The sequence below is a fragment of the Globicephala melas genome, chromosome 16 (assembly GCF_963455315.2).
Source record: "Globicephala melas chromosome 16, mGloMel1.2, whole genome shotgun sequence".
In the NCBI taxonomy this organism is placed as follows: Eukaryota; Metazoa; Chordata; class Mammalia; order Artiodactyla; family Delphinidae; genus Globicephala; species Globicephala melas.
The window spans coordinates 11,210,496-11,228,727 of NC_083329.1; the positions used below are offsets into that span (position 1 = coordinate 11,210,496).

General features: G+C 36.7%; 1 protein-coding gene across 4 annotated transcripts in view; it reads right to left on the minus strand.

Moving 5' to 3' along the window:
* Positions 1 to 18,232, minus strand: part of INPP5F (inositol polyphosphate-5-phosphatase F) — a 92,426-nt gene that overhangs the window by 43,917 nt on the left and 30,277 nt on the right. For 2 of the 4 annotated variants that reach the window (XM_060286670.2, XM_060286668.2), the window contains exons 3-4: positions 8,898 to 8,939; positions 8,436 to 8,572 (exon numbers count right to left, since the gene is read on the minus strand). The exons of 1 other annotated variant lie outside the window; for it this stretch is intronic. In XM_060286670.2, coding sequence (XP_060142653.1) covers positions 8,436 to 8,572; positions 8,898 to 8,939 — 179 coding nt within the window. The remainder of the gene's footprint in view (positions 1 to 8,435; positions 8,573 to 8,897; positions 8,940 to 18,232) is intronic. One more of the 4 variants, XM_030839396.3, reaches the window with a different exon arrangement.

Here is an 18,232-nt window from a genome sequence, read left to right on the forward strand (position 1 = left end):
TGCAGAAATATAAAGGATCATGAGAGATTACTACAAGCAACTATATGCCAATAAAATGGACAACCTGGAAGAAATGGACAAATTCTTAGAAAAGCACAACCTCCTGAGACTGAACCAGAAAGAAACAGAAAATATAAACAGACCAATCACAAGCACTGAAATTGAGACTGTGATTAAAAATCTTCCAACAAACAAAAGTCCAGGACCAGATGGCTTAACAGGCGAATTATATCAAACATTTACAGAAGAGCTAACACCGATCCTTCTCAAACTCTTCCAAAATACAGCAGAGGGAGGAACACTCCCAAACTCATTCTACAAGGCCACCATCACCCTGATACCAAAACCAGACAAAGATGTCACAAAGAAAGAAAACTACAGGCCAATATCACTGATGAAAACAGATGCAAAAATCCTCAACAAAACACTAGCAACAGAATCCAACAGCACATTAAAAGGATCATACACCGTGATCAAGGGAGGTTTATCCCAGGAATGCAAGGATTCTTCAATATATGCAAATCAATTTGATACACCATATTAACAAACTGAAGGAGAAACCATATGATAATCTCAATAGATGCAGAAAAAGCTTTTGACAAAATTCAATACACATTTATGATAAAAAAAAAAACCTCCAGAAAGTAGGCATAGAGGGAACCTACCTCAACATAATAAAGGCCATATATGACAAGCCCACAGCGAACATCGTTCTCAATGGTGAAAACTGAAACCATTTCCACTAAGATCAGGAACAAGACAAGGTTGTCCACTCTCACCACTATTACTCAATATAGTTTTGGAAGTTTTAGCCACAGCAATCAGAGAAGAAAAAGAAATAAAAGGAATCCAAATCAGAAAAGAAGAAGTAAAGCTGTCACTGTTTGCAGATGACATGATACTATACACAGAGAATCCTAAAGTTGCTACCAGAAAACTACTAGAAGTAATCAATGAATTTGGTAAAGTAGCAGGATACAAAATTAATGCACAGAAATCTCTTGCATTCCTATACACTAATGATGAAAAATCTTAAGAGAAATTAAGGAAACACTCCCATTTACCACTGCAACAAAAAGAATAAAATACCTAGGAATAAACCTACCTACAGAGACAAAAGACCTGTATGCAGAAAACTATAAGACACTGATGAAAGAAATTAAAGATGATACAAACAGATGGAGAGATATACCATGTTCTTGGATTGGAAGAATCAATATTGTGAAAATGACTATATTACCCAAAGCAATCTACAATTCAATGCAATCCCTATCAAATTACCAATGGCATTTTTTATAGAACTAGAACAAAAAAATCTTAAAATTTGTATGGAGACACAAAAGACCCTGAATAGCCAAAGGAGTCTTGAGAGATAAAAACAGAGCTGGAGGTACAGATTCCCTGACTTCAGGCTATACTACAAAGCTACAGTAATCAAGACAATATGGTACTGGCACAAAAACAGAAATACAGATAAATGCAACAGGAAAGAAAGTCCAGAGACAAACCCATGCACCTATGGTCAACTAATCTATGACAAAGGAGGCAATGATATACAATGGAGAAAAGACAGTCTCTTCAATAAGTGGTGCTGGGAAAACTGGACAGCTACATGTAAAAGAATGAAATTAGAACACTCCCTAATACCATACACAAAAATAAACTCAAAATGGATTAGAGACCTAAATGTAAGACCGGACACTATAAAACTCTTAGAGGAAAACATAGGAAGAACACTCTTTGACATAAATCACAGCAAGATCTTTTCTGATCCACCTCCTAGAGTAATGGAAATAAAAACAAAAATAAACAAATGGGACCTAATGAAACTTAAAAGGTTTGCCAAGCAAAGGAAACTACAAACAAAATGAAGACAACCCTCAGAATGGGAGAAAATACTTGCAAACAAATCAATGGACAAAGGATTAATCTCCAAAATATATAAACAGTTCATGCAGCTCAATATTAAAAAAACAAACAACCCAATCCAAAAATGGGCAGAAGACCTAAATAGACATTTCTCCAAAGAAGACACGCAGATGGCCAAGAAGCACATGAAAAGATTCTCAACATCACTAATTATTAGAGAAATGCAAATCAAAACTACAATGAGGTATCAACTCACACCAGTTAGAATGGGCATCATCAGAAAATCTACAAACAATAAATGCTGGAGAGGGTGTGGAGAAAAGGGAACCCTCTTGCACTGTTGGTGGGAATGTAAATTGATACAGCCACTCTGGAGAACAGTATGGAGGTTCCTTAAGAAACTAAAAATAGAATTACCATATCATCCAGCAATCCCACTACTGGGCATATACCCAAAGAAAACCATAATTTAAAAAGACACATGCACCCCAATGTTCACTGCAGAACTATTTACAATAGCCAGGTCACAGAAGCAACCTAAATGCCCATCGACAGATGATCGATAAAGAAGATGTGGTACATATGTACAATGGAATATTACTCAGCCATAAAACGGAATGAAATTGGGTCATTTGTAGAGACATGGATGAATCTAGAGACTGTCATACAGAGCGAAGTAAGTCAGAAAGAGAAAAACAAATATCGTATAGTAAAGCATATATGTGGAACCTAGAAAAGTCGTACAAATGAACCGGTTTGCAGGGCAGAAATTGAGACACAGATGTAGAGAACAAACGTATGGACACCAAGGGGGGAAAGCAGCGGCGGGGTGGGGCTGGTGGTGTGATGAATTGAGAGATTGGGGTTGACATGTATACATTGATGTGTATAAAATTGATGACTAATAAGGACCTGCTGTATAAAAAAGTAAATAAAATTTAAAAAAAGAGTCATGTACCACAATGTTCATTGCAGCTCTATTTACAATAGCCAGGACATGGAAGCAACCTAAGTGTCCATTGACAGATGAATGGATAAAGAAGATGTGGCACATACATACAATGGACTATTACTCAGCCATAAAAAGAAACGAAACTGAGTTATTTGTAGTGAGGTGGATGGACTTAGAGTCTGTCATACAAAGTGAAGTCAGAAAGAGAAAAACAAATATTGTATGCTAACACATATATATGGAATCTAAAAACAAAAAAATTGTTCTCAAGAACCTAGGGGCAGGACAGAAATAAAGACACAGACGTACAGAATGGACTTGAGGACACGGGGAGGGGGAAGGGTAAGCTGGGACAAAGTGAGAGAGTGGCATGGACATATATACACTACCAAACATAAAATAGATAGCTAGTGGGAAGCAGCCGCATAGCACAGGGAGATCAGCTCGGTTAATTGTGACCACCTGGGGGGGTGGGATAGGGAGGGAGACGCAAGAGGGAAGAGATATGGGAACATATGTATATGTATAACTGATTCACTTAGTTATAAAGCAGAAACTAACACACCATTGTAAAGCAATTATACTCCAATAAAGATGTTAAAAAAAAATTACCATGCTTCTAAATGCACCTTTTAACTGGAGTTATACGGAAAATGAATTAAAGATACCAAAGATTTAAATTAATGTGTCAGAAAATAAGCAAACAGTTTGTGATTTTCAACATAGCTGTTCTTTCCCTTCCTCCTATTGTTCACTGTAAAGCTCCATTACCATAAAATAGGATTAAAGGAAAGGGAAAAAAGGCTTAAATGCAAATTTCTAAAATTCTATTCTCTTGAGAGAAAGGCATGCCAAACTATCACTAAAATGGGATCTGGAAATACTTTATCTATAATCACGGTTACCCTTAATTAGCAAGGGTCATTACATATTTCCAACTCTTAACTTTTAGTACCCTGGCAAATGCCATAGCTCAGACTGTTCAACTGTGCTGTAAAAATACTCAGCTATGTGGGGGCATATCTCATTTTCACCTGTATTTGAAGATAATCTCATTCACTTAAGAGTATCAAGAGAGAAAAGGAAAGATCTTCAGAATAAAGACATTTTAAAAGCTTTCATCATATTCACATTTTTGTGTCTTAAAATTCCATTAAATATTATTTCCTAAAGATTCCTCCCCCTCCACCCCTGCCATTTACACAATAGTCAGCTACTAATCTCAAATGTTACGGATTGGTGGCCACAAAGGGCATAAGAAAACCTCCCTGAAAAGTCCAGCTCCAGTTCTCCGATGAGGACAGCTCATTTCCCCAGGGTTGGGAGTGCTAGATGTACAAACTGATGACTAGCAGGTGACCAAGGTGCTGGATAAGCTGTTTCTTGCTCTAACTCTAACTGTCAGGGCCCCCAGGCTTAATGCTCAAACCAGCATGCTGCCCAAGGGGTGCTCGCCCTCAAGGCAAAGGCTGGTGACAAGAAGCCACACTGACCTTTCAATTTGTCAGCAGTCATCCAAAGGACACAAGTTTATTAGCTTAGCAAACTGACACAATTTTTTTAGTCTGGCTGTTCTTCACTAAAATAAAATGCAAACAAAACCTGCCAATACCTGTTTTTAATAGGCCCAATTGCCACCTAAGGTACTTGTCTCAGATCAGCAATAGTATTAGTATTCCATCTCTAGTACCAATTAAAGGAAATAAGAAGTACTCTAATCTCTTTTTGATACTTGCAACAAATAGAATATCAATGTCTTCCTAAGTTCATTTTAATGCTTGTTTCTTAAAATTAGATTGTCAAACTTCCAGCATAAAAATAACTATATTGTCACAGGCATACCCATTTTACCGTGCTTCGCAGATATTTTTTTTTCGTTTTTTTTTTTTTTTTAACAAATTAAAGGTTTGTGGCAACCTTACATCAAACAAGTCTATTGGCAGGATTTTCCAACAGCATTTGCTTAATTCATGTCTCTGTGCCACATTTTGTTAATTTTCACAATTTCAAACTTTCTCATCATTATTATATTTGTTATAGTGATCTGTGATCAGTGACCTTTGATGTTATTGCAAAAATATTGACTCACCGAAAACTGAGATGGTGGTTAGCATTTTTCTAGCAATGGTATTTTAAAATTAAGGTATGTACATTATTTTTTAGGCATAATGTCCTTGCACACTTAATAGACCACAGTATAAACATAACTTTTATATGCTTGAGAAACAAAAAGATTCATGTGAATCATGTTATTATGATATTTGCTTTATTGCAGTGGTCTGGAATTAAACCCACAATGTCTCTGAGGTATCTCTGTACTTATTTTTTTAAACAATTTAACCCTGTCCCCAAACTTTCTTCCTAACAACTCACCTTAGAAAAACATGTATTTGAGCTGTGGGGTAGTGGGAACTATGTTACCTGTTACCTGCTATTCAGGTAACAGGGAGGCAAGGTCAGCAGAGTGATACAGGACCAAACGGCCTGAGTCCAGGTGTGATTATCTCCTCTCCAAGCCTTCTTTCTTCACCTGTACAACATGGACTGTAACAGTGCCTACTTTATAGGATAGTCCAAAGGATTAAATATGATAATCCATTTAACCCTCAGGGCCTGTCTGGCACATCACACAGTGACCAGAATAGGCTAGGACTATGACAGAGTGATGACATCCCTAGATGCCACATCCCCACACTGACAGCAGGCATGATACAAATGCTTTCATGGGTTACTTCAGCCAGGCGGTGGCAGGCACAGTGTGGAGACAAACATTGGCCCTGGGCAATCTCATTATCTTGGCCCTAAGTCACTGTATTTGAAGGCTTGATTTCCTCTTGGAAAATGAAAAAGTCTTACAAGATCAGTGGTTTTTCTTTCTTCAAAAAAAAAAAAAAGAAAAAAGAGTCCCTCCCATCAGGAAACCTGCACAAGCCTCTCAGATAGCCTCATCCACCAGAGGGCAGACAGCAGAAGCAAGAAGAACTACAATCCTGCAGCCTGTGGAACAAAAACCACATTCACAGAAAGACAGACAAGATGAAAAGGCAGAGGGCTATATACCAGATGAAGGAAAAAGATAAAACCCCAGAAAAACAACTAAATGAAGTAGAGATAGGCAACCTTCCAGAAAAAAGAATTCAGAATAATGATAGTGAAGATGATAGAGGACCTCGGAAAAAGAATGGAGGCAAAGATCGAGAAGATGCAAGAGATGTTTAACAAAGACCTAGAAGAATTAAAGAACAAACAAACAGAGATGAACAATACAATATCTGAAATGAAAACTACACTAGAAGGAGTCAATAGCAGAATAACTGAGGCAGAAGAATGGATAAGTGACCTGCAAGACAGAATGGTGGAATTCACTGCTGTAGAACAGAATAAAGAAAAAAGAATGAAAAGAACTGAAGACAGCCTAAGAGACCTCTGGGACAACATTAAACGCAACAACATTCGCATTATAGGGGTCCCAGGAGAAGAGAGAGAGAAAGGACCCGAGAAAATATTTGAAGAGATTATAGTCGAAAACTTCCCTAACATGGGAAAGGAAATAGCCACCCAAGTCCAGGAAGTGCAGAGAGTTCCATACAGGATAAACCCAAGGAGAAACCCGCCGAGACACATAGTAATCAAACTGGCAAAAATTAACGACAAAGAAAAATTATTGAAAGCAGCAAGGGGAAAACGACACATAACATACAAGGGAACTCCCATAAGGTTAACAGCTGATTTCTCAGCAGAAACTCTACAAGCCAGAAGGCAGTGGCATGATATACTTAAAGTGATGAAAGGGAAGAACCTACAACCAAGATTACTCTACCCAGCAAGGATCTCATTCAGATTCAATGGAGAAATCAAAAGCTTTACAGACAAGCAAAAGCTAAAAGAATTCAGCACCACCAAACCAGCTCTACAAGTGCTAAAGGAACTTCTCTAAGTGGGAAGCAGAAGAGAAGAAAAGGACCTACAAAAACAAACCCAAAACAATTAAGAAAATGGTCATAGGAACATTCATATCGATAATTACCTTAAACGTGAATGGATTAAATGCTCCAACCAAAAGACATAGACTGGCTGAATGGATACAAAAACAAGACCCATCTATATGCTGTCTACAAGAGACCCACTTCAGACCTAGGGACACATACAGACTGAAAGTGAGGGGATGGAAAAAGATATTCCATGCAAATGGAAATCAAAAGAAAGCTGGAGTAGCAGTACTCATATCAGATAAAATAGACTTTAAAATAAAGAATGTTACAAGAGACAAGGAAGGACACTACATAATGATCAAGGGATCAATCCAAGAAGATATAACAATTATAAATATATATGCACCCAACATAGGAGCACCTCAATACATAAGGCAACTGCTAACAGCTATAAAAGAGGAAATCGACAGTAACACAATAATAATGGGGGATTTTAACACCTCACTTACACCAATGGACAGATCATCCAAACAGAAAATTAATATGGAAACACAAGCTTTAAATGACACAACAGACCAGACAGATTTAATTGATATTTATAGAACCTTCCATCCAAAAACAGCAGATTACACTTTCTTCTCAACTGCACACAGAACATCCTCCAGGATAGATCACATCTTGGGTCACAAATCAAGCCACGGTAAATTCAAGAGAACTAAAATCATATCAAGCATCTTTTCTGACCACAACGCTATGAGATTAGAAATGAATTACAGGGAAAAAAACATAAAAAACACCAACACATGGAGGCTAAACAATACGTTACTAAATAACCAAGAGATCACTGAAGAAATCAAAGAGGAAATCAAAAAATACCTAGAGACAAATGACAATGAAAACACAACGATCCAAAACCTATGGGATGCAGCAAAAGCAGTTCTAAGAGGGAAGTTTAGAGCTATACAAGCCTACCTCAAGAAACAAGAAGAATCTCAAATAAACAATCTAACCTTACACCTAAAGGAACTAGAGAAAGAAGAACAAACAAAACCAAAAGTTAGCAGAAGGAAAGAAATCATAAAGAACAGAGCAGAAATAAGTGAAATAGAAATAAAACAATAGCAAAGATCAATAAAACTAAAAGCTGGTTCTTTGAGAAGATAAACAAAATGGATAAACCATTAGCCAGACTCATCAAGAAAAAGAGGGAGAGCACTCAAATCAATAAAATGAGAAATGAAAAAAAAACTACAAGAGAAATATAGCCTGAGAGAAATTTCAAGAAATATAGATAAAAGATATAATAAATGTTAAATCTCACCTTGACTTCCCCTACCCCAAACCAGTTTTTGAACTGTGCTGTGCAGTCTTAGGGATCCCTAGAAACAGAAGGTGGCTTCCAGCAGAAGCCAAGTAGGCAGGGCCCCAAGGAACCCCTCTTCTCCTATCACTACCTCAACAAAAGCAGCTCTGGCTTCTATGCATTTTATATACTGGATTTCACAGATTTTAAAACAAAGGTTCCACTACCAAAGTGAGACTTAAAAACCACAGGATTAAATTACTCTAAAGATATTATCCAGCTCTAAAACTCTATGATTCTGGTCTATTAAACCAAATCCCCATAGTTGCCATTACATCTATATCAAGTTTCCATAAAATTTCCTGAGACTTTACCTTACCTCTAGCTCAAGATCCTGAGGTTCCATTTCAGAAAGTGATAGCACAGCAATTTTGGTAACTTTACAGACCTCATGGTCTCCTGGAAGTTTGCCCACCAAAGCTTTCTGCCGAATTAAAATAAGCCACCATGGTAGATCTGAAAGAGAAAAGTCATATTTAATGTCTGGCTTCTATAAAGTGGTACTGTCCCGGCAAGCTGAAGGTGAATAATCAAACACAGTGTGCAAAAGATACAACCCTTTAAAGCAGCGGTCCCCAACCTTTTAGGCACCAGGGACCGGTTTCGTGGAAGACAATTTTTCCACGGCCGAGGCGGGTTGGGGTGTGGTTCAGGTGGTAATGTGAGCGGTGGGGGGGATGGTTCAGGTAGCAACGCGAGCAATGGTTCAAGCAGTAATGCAAGCGATGGGGAGCAGCAGATGAAGCTTTACCTGCTCCCCCCTCCTCCCCGCCCCGCTCACCCTGTTGCGTGGCCCGGTTCCTAACAGGCCGTGGACTGGTACCTTTTAGAGCACAACAAAGATACAAAAATGACCCTTAAATGTATGAAAAGATTTTCAATGGAGATGTAAATTAAAATGTTGCAATACCATTCTCACCCATCAGCTTGGGGATAATAAAAAAGTATGACAGCACATTCGCTGGCCAGGCTGTGGGAACCAGGCACTCTCCTAGTGCTGGTGGGAATACAAATGCACACAACTTTTCTGGAGGGAAATTTTGTGATAACTAATAATAAAACATACACACTTACCTTTGAACCTAGCAATCCCACTCTTGTGAATTTACCTTGAAGACACACCTCAACAACACAAAAGTACACATACTCAAATCTATTCATTGCAGCAGTTTACAACTGTAAAATACTGGAAACAACTAGAATGCCCAGACATAGGAGAATGGCTGAATAAACTATGGCACATCTATGCAATAGAGTACTATGCAGCTGTAAAAAAGCATTCTGTAAACTGCTAAGAAGTGATTCCTCGATACATTAAGGGGATAAACTGGATATTATTAATATACAATAAGGGTATTACATAATAAGATATAGTATTAAATCGAAGCACGAAAGAGTATCTAGAGTGTGCCACCCTTTCTGTAAGAAAGATGAGAAAATATGCACATATCTGCTCATTTGTACAAAAAAAAAGAGGAAAGAGAAATTAGAAATTAATGAGATTGGTTACTGAACAAGGAGTAGGTGGAAATGACATGGAAGGAAGAGAAAACAGGAATGGGATAAAAGGGATCAGGGGGATGACATCTCTCCAAGTATACCCTTTCACGTAGTTCTGACTCTTAGAATCATGGTAATGTTTCACATCCCCTAAAAAACAAGTAGTTCAAATTAACCAGAATGTGAAGGGAACCCAAAACAAAATGCAAAGAGTAACCCAACTCTGTTACAAATGGAAAACGTAACCATAATGTAGGAGATAAGGAAGAAATAAACTAATCTAAATAACTTTGGAAAACAGTATTTTGCAAGGATAAAGACAAAAAGAACTGTATACAATATTGTACTCTGGTTAGTGAATTATTTTTCAGAAGAGTATGAGTTAGCAATTCCAAAACTACTTTATGTGTACACTAGGACTGAGCAAATAAGTAAATATATTGAAGAAAGTGGGGGAGGGGTGTAAAACAAATGAAAGAAGTATTTAATAATTACAAGAAAGAAAGGAAAGAAAACACTTAGAGGCCCAATAGTTATCTTTCCAATCCAAATTTCTACTTCTCACAAAAGATTTCTATTTAACTGAGAAATGGTCTATGAAAGACAGCATCCAAAAGCAATTTTTCATTTTATGAGACTCTACACCCTTTAAAAATACTACCTAATTAGTACCAAAAATAAAAATAATTGAAACAGTGTTTCAGGAATTTCTTACTATAGAAAAATAGCATGATGGATATATATTCCCCTTATGAAAAAATATTTTTAAAAGATATATAGTATTTTAATTTCCCCCATTTTTCCCCCAAATATTAGTCAACTCTCATTTGAGGGAAAGTGCTCTGGAGATGTGCTTAAAGCATTTCATAAATGCAACAATTTGGAAACGTTTCATAGTTCTTTATAAAATAGGGTAGAAATCTACTCCAAAGTTTCAAGGCTTTTGCAGGTCATTTCATTAATATCATTAAACTTTAACCAAGGACCTACCATGTGCTGGGAAGTACGTCAGGCACAGATTAAGGTTACCAAGCACCTAACACACAATAAACCTAACACAAAATAAATAAAGCACATAATACATAATAAACTGTTGAATGCTAATACAGTCTGCTGAATAAAAAGAAATTCTTACCACAGGTCTCTTAACCTCACAGGAATAATTTCTATTTTACACTGAACAATTTAGTGTTGGCAGATGATCAGACAAGCCAACATTAGGAAGCCCTCTTCCCAGTTTATGCCTTCTTGCTTTCATATTAACATTAAGAATTGCGATTTTAAGAAATTACAGCAATGACAAAAACACAATGTGCACAATCAAATGTAATAAATGTCTTTCCAATAAGCCATCTAATGGTATAGTACCAAAAATATAAAAATACTAAATTTCAAACACAGAGGTTTTACCCCACACATAGACTCACTTGGGAAACGAAAGGCATGCTTTTTTCCACAAAAACATTGGTATTGTCAATACTGAAATTCAACTTACAAACTCAAATACATTCAAAAATAAAATACGCATATTTTTAGAGTTTAGCTAGCTAAACTCATACACAGAAACTGAAAAACTGAGGTGCTTCTATAAAAAAAATTACAGACTTAAGTTCAATATGCCTGAGGGATTATAATGAAGACTAAATCTGAGAAAATACCATGTAAATGATCTCAAACAAAAGAGAAAAAATTTTGTAAACAGTAGCTTTCCCTTTTCAGAGAAGCCTCAGTGTTCTGGACTTTGAGGTCAGAAAGACTCAAATTTTAGCTGCCTTATTTATTTGTCATGTACTTCAGCTTAATACTTAACTGCTCCAATTCTTGGTTTTCTCATCTGTAGAATGGGATAAAACCACCTATTTCAGAGAGTATCTATGAGGACTAAATAATTTTTATAATTCCTGTTATTATTACTAAAAGCTAATGTTTACCAGGTAGCAAAACATATGATAAACCTATGGTAAATAAAACAACGTGGTGCCAGTACAAGAATGGACAAATGAATACTAGAAAAGAACAGAGAAGACAGATGCAGACCCATGTAAATATGGGCATCTAGTAAATGATAATAAAGAGGGGGAAAGCATGGTGTGTCAATAATTAGTGTTGAAATACATACTGAAGTATCTGCAGAAAAACATCTGGAATCTGCTTTGAAATAATTTAGACGCTGGGAGTGTGGGGACCATGAATAAAAATGTCTTTTTGTAGTTGACTTCCAACCAGCTCTACAAATTGCACTGGGTTAAAATCTCATAAGTCTTTTAATATACAGTTTCCTGTCTTACTGTTTTCAGTCTTACACACTGATCAAAATGAAAAAACTAAGGGTAAGATAGATAAGGAAATCGATATTTACTAGTTATAATCTAAGTAAGGTGGGATGATGAAAATGTCCTGGAATTAGATAGTGGTGATGGTTGTACAACCTTATGATGATACTAAACACCACTGAATTGTAATTTAAGAGTGAATTTTATGGTGTGTGAACTATGTCTCAATCATTTTTGAAAAAAAAACTCCTTCTAAAGAACAAAAGAACTTGTTAGGAGTCTTATCTACCACAGCAGAGAGTAAAAAACTAAAAAGTGGGCTTCCCTGGTGGCGCAGTGATTAAGAATCCGCCTGCCAATGCAGGGGACACGGGTTCGAGCCCTGGTCCGAGAACATTCTCACATGCCATGGAGCAACTGAGCCCATGTGCCACAACCACTGAGCCTGCACTCTAGAGCCCGTGAGCCACAACTACTGAGCCCGCGTGCCACAACTACTGAAGCCCACGCACCTAGAACCCGTGCTTCGCAACAAGAGAAGCCACCGCAATGAGAAGCCCGTGCGCCACAAGGAAGAGTAGCCCCCGCTCACCGCAACTAGAGAAAGCCTGCACTCAGCAATGAGGACCCAACGCAGCCATAAATAAATAAATAAATAAATAAATGAAAAAAACTAAAAAGTGTATTTCCTGTCAAACACAGAGACACAGGTATTTGAAATAGTGTTCAAAGGAACATTAAAATCATAATGGAAAGAAAATGAAAAATTTGAATTGGACACTATTTCTAGGCTGCCCCTAGAAAACAAAACAAAACAAACAAAAAACCTCATGAGAAATAGCAATATGTAGTCCTGTAATTATTTTGCCTTAGGTGAAACAAAACACAATAATAAACACATAGAAGCCTGGAAGTTCGGCAAGAATGAGCATGTTAGTTACAGGGTTAAATGATCCAAATATATTTTCTCTAGTTTGTGCTTTAAGCCAAGAAAAATGTAAAAGTATTGATATATAGCATCACTACTGTTTAGCAATCCCAGTATCCAGTCAGGCATAGTTTTGTAATAAAGTTTTTAAAAGCACAAATGCAGGTTACTGCATTAATTTATATCACCCACCAGCAGAAGAAACTTGGCTCAATTAAAGCTGCCACACTGAACTCTGGATATGCGGTACAACCATGTGGCAAAGGTAATTTAGTCTAGCAAGGTCTTTCAGCATAAAGATATTTTTTCAACTTTTTAAACATTTTACAATGGGAAAAAAGGTCAATTTTGTAACCCTGACTCCTTCAGGAAAAGACAGACAGGAAAATCTGACTTCCCCAGCAAGATAAGAAAACTGATTAGGAAGTGATTATCTTGAAAAGCATGACCAGTTAGGGCAAACTAAAACAATAGTCCTGGAAAAGATTCAATTGCTTGCCCTATACAATAACTGACTCAGTTAAAAGAGGATAAGTAATGGCAGGATAAAGATTTTCATTTAAAAAAAAATTTTTTTTTTCCCTAAAATTGGATGAAACTCTTTTCTCCCTACTCGTGACCTCACCTCTAGGAAGTACTGCATCTTACATATTTCTCAACATGACTATCCATCCTACTGACATATAGAAAAGATAAGCATTTGATCCAACAATGAACGTCTAGCGATCCTTTTCATTTTTATTAATGTTAATTCGATAGGAAATAAAGGAATACATTCCATTTGTTTAAAAATGTAAACATTACATATACAATTAATGTTCCCTTTGACCATTGTTCCCCACTCCATGGCAATTCTTTAAATCTAATCCAAACCCCACCTTGTGAGTTCTCTCATATAAGGAGACTAGCAGAGACTAGGAGAGCAATTGGTTACCATTGTTGGCATTAGTCCTTTTAATCTTACTTGAGAGTTTAACAATGACCTTTTAAACATACATAATTTAGGGAATTTCCTGGTGGTCCAGTAGTTAGGACTCTGCGCTTCCATTACATGGGGCACTGGTTCGATGATCCCTGGTCGGGGAACTAAATTCCCACATTCTTTGAGAATGAGCCCCTAATAAGTATTTGGTGGGGTAATTTACCATTTTTTTTTCTTTTGATGCAACACAGCTTTATCTAGTCTTTCCAAAGCATTCAATTTAGCCTTCATAGAAACAGGAAGTCTTTCTTTTTGTATCAATACTCATAGTTGATGGGCTTATTTAACTATGTAATTACAATATCGAGTAAAACAAGTATGAACAGGATTGGAAATAAACACGATCCACCAGAAGGGAGAGGGCTTCCTACCCAGTCTCCCCCAGCCTTCAGAGCATCCAATGCATCTACCAACAGACTCTGCAGAGGCAGTAAGGCATGTTGGTTAATCTGGCAAACAGGTTAAGTGAGATTCAACTAAAAGAGCCCCTAGTGATAGAAATACATAGGCAGTACGTATTCTGTGGGCCAGACACTTGAAGTGAATGAAATATTTGCGTGAAAATGATTTTGCTTTTCTGATATTTTTCTTCTGGCTCACCTTTTCCAAAGACTGGTTCTGATTTGAACTGGTTCAATGGGATTTTTTTTTTAAGACTTAATTCTTTTAGAGAAAAAAAAACTTATTTATTTACTTTTGTAGCATACAAAGGTTCTGTTTTCACTGCTCTTTTGGACACTTTCCAGTTTCTCTGTGTCTCTCTATAAACATTCACGTTACAACCAAAGGCAAAAATAAAAAAGAAGGTGGATCTGATAACGACTCTCATATGTTTTCCTCCTTTAGCTTGTCCCAATCCTGCAGGCTATATTCCTGAGGACAAAGCACTTCCTTCACCTCTCCTAGGTCCACGTCACCTGGAGTGTCCAACAGGAGAAGCTGGGAAATGACAAAGCAGAGAGAACCCTGCTGCCTTAACACTCGAAATCAGCACAATAGAATTTATAATTATATCCGCATGCCAATAAATAATAACCCAGGTGGTTACTACATACTCCGAAGTTGTAACATAATATTCAAGTAACAAATATTTAAATTCTTGAAGAGCGTCTGTAGATTACGCCTCTAATAAATGCTCGGAGTCTGCATTTGCACCAGATGAATCAGAGAATGGAGATGTGTCGGTAAGAAGGAAAAAAGAGAATTAGGAAAGGGGATTATAGTTGGCTCACCTTTCCTTTCTTCTGTGTCAAGCTGATAATAAGAATACTCATATGTTTCTCTGCTGTTTCAAGTTGACAGTCTAACTAATAAGTTTAAGGCAAATGACTCATTGCCCTTTTTATATTTTAAGGCTTAGGTGTGTACAAATTTAAAATTGCTATATCTTTCTGGTGACTTGAACTTTTGCTATTTTTGAAATGTATATCTTCTTTATGCTTCTTGCCTTAAAGTCTGTTTTGATATTGGGATAGACACATTATTTTTCAGTAGGTTAGCATTTGCTTGGTTTCTCTTTTTTTTCTATCCTTTTACTTTGGACCATTCTATATACATACACATATACCTAAGGTATTTGTCTTAAAAGCAGCTTGTAGATGAATTTTATTGTTTTTCCATTATGAAAAGCTTTGTTTTTTAACTGAGTACTAAGTCCATTTGTATGTAATGTAATTGTTGATAAACTTAAGAATCATTCTACCGTCTTACCATTTGTCCCACCTGTTCTACATGCTTTCTTTTCTTGCCTTCTTTTGGATTATTAAGTGTTAAAATTATTATTATTCCATTTCCCCCTTTATTAGGTTTTTACAATCTTTTATTATGCTATTAGTGGTTATATTGTAGGGTCTGATAATACGAGCCCTAACTTACAAAAGCCTAATGTAAATTAGTATTTTTGCCAGTTCCTGGACAGTGAAAGGACCTTAGAACACCAGCCCTTTCTAGCTCACTATTGTTACTATTATTGTTGTGTGTTTTCATTCTGCGTTAATTTTAAACCTCATATAAAGCCAACTTTATTTAAATTTACCAACACATTTACTCTTTCCACTGACCTTCACTCCTTCCTACAACTCCACACTCCCATCTGGAATCATGTTCCTTTTACCTGAAGAATTCTTAGTATGTCTTTTAGTGCAGATACTGCTGATGACAAATTCTTTGTTTGGCTCAAAATGTCTTTTTTTCCTTAATTTTTGAAGGTATAAAATTCTAGACAGGCACTTTGAAGACAGCATTCCACTGTCTTCCAGCTTCCATTGTTCCTATCAAGGCTGATTGAATGCCCTTGAAGTTAATGTGTGGTTTTTCTTTGGCTGCTTTAGGATGTTTTCTTTGTCTTTAGTTTTCATCAGTTTTACTACAAGGTGTCTAAGGGTGGTTTTCTTTGTATTTTTTCCCTTGCAGTTCAAAGTATTTCTTGACATTGTGACTTGTATTTATAGTTGGTTTTCAAAAATTCTTGGCTATTATCTCTTCAAGTACTGCTAGTCTCTTGCTGTCAGAAACAATCTGTCTAGTTTCTCTTGATCTCATTTTTTAAAATGTACGAAGTATCGTTAAATGATCCGTTATATAATATATTAACACACTATGCATTTTAAGAGACTCTAATAATTGGGTAATGTCTTAACGGCTTATCTCAAGATAAATTATGTTCCAATTTGAAGGATCCTGCTTTTCTTTTTTTCTTAAAACAAATCTTTGGTAGGAATTTAAATTCAGTCCAATGTGTACATAAAACCTACTTCATTGATACCTATTGCATAAGCTATTAATTGGCCATTTAGTACTTTTAAATGAATATGAGCATAAGCCTATAGGTTTTATGCAAACTTATGCATGAATTTAGATTTCTACTAAAAGATATGGATTCATGGTATGTTTAATATAATATTTTGCTTTATATTTAAGGTTATTTCTATTTTTTAAAACTACATTAAGAAAAATGCTTTCTTTTCCTAATGGAAATAGAGCACTATACATCTTTGAATATATTTCAGGGAGCAACGTACACCATTATACATCAGTTAAGTAGAAATACAAGTAACAGTACCAGCACACCAGAGCTATTTTTTTCAAAGTACATCATATTGGGCTTCTAATACTCTCAGTGACCAAAGAGCCAATTATTAATTTGTTCATTTTCCAAGCATAGTAACTACTCAGTGTTTCTTGATGGGTCGCTCTGTTGCCTACTAAAGTTTCCTAAGTCTGGGTATATAGAAAACTGACAATGACTCATAAGAACAGCATCTAGGGCCAAGAGGTACACTTATTAGGCTCCATTTCAAAAGTATCAAATGGTGGAATCAGAAGCATCTTCAGCTTAACCTATGAATTTAAATTCATCCTAATAATAAAATCCTTAATAATGACCTGCCATAAAATGAAATAATCTATTATACGCCATAAAAATATAAAGTCTTTTCTATTTATAATAGTCCTAGAAAACTATAAAAGTCTAACTTACAGAGTATCCATGGGCAAAATGAGTTTCTATATAAAAGTACATTTTCCAGGGAGTTCCCTGGCAGTCCTGGTTAGGACTCCACGCTTTCACTGCTGAGGGGATGAGTTCAATCCCTGGTTGGGGAACTGAGATCCCACAAGCTGCATGGTGCGGCCAAACAAAAAGTGGGGACTTCCCTGGTGGCACAGTGGTTAAGAATCTGCCTGCCAATGCAGGGGACACGGGTTCGAGCCCTGGTCAGGGAAGATCCCACATGCCGCGGAGCAACTAAGCCTGTGTGCCACAACTACTGAGCCTGCGATCTAGAGCCCACCAGCCACAACTACTGAAGCCCGCGCGCCTCGAGCCCGTGCTCTGCAACAAGAGAAGCCACCGCAATGAGAAGCCCGCGCACCACAACGAAGAGTAGCCCCCGCTCGCTGCAACTAGAGAAAGCCCGTGCACAGCAATGAAGACCCAACACAGCCAAAAATAAATAAAATAAAATAAAAATTTAAAAAGTCAACATTATAAAAATAAAAAGTACATTTTCCAGATAACTATATCTTTATCTTCCTAAAGTGCTAAGATGTTTTCTTACACGTTTATTTAAAATGTTAATATATTACATACTTTCCTACCTATTAAACCCAGGCATACTAAATATAATTGGGATTTTTATTTATGATGAAGGTTTAGCATCATGAAGATAAATTACTGCTTTGGGGGGGTGACATAAGTATGCTTCAAGGTTGGAGGTGATTGGCCCCTGTGCATGAAGGGACCCAAGCCTACCGGCTGTAAAAAACCTGATAGCCAAGAACCAAGATCTTCTTTCTTAAACACAATTAGACCTGATAATAATTTGATTGTAATCACTTCAAAATGTTCAATAAGAATATAAAGGAGGAAATAAATATAGGAAGCACGTTTATAGCTGGCCCATACAGTCAGTCAGTCAATCTTACCTTAACAA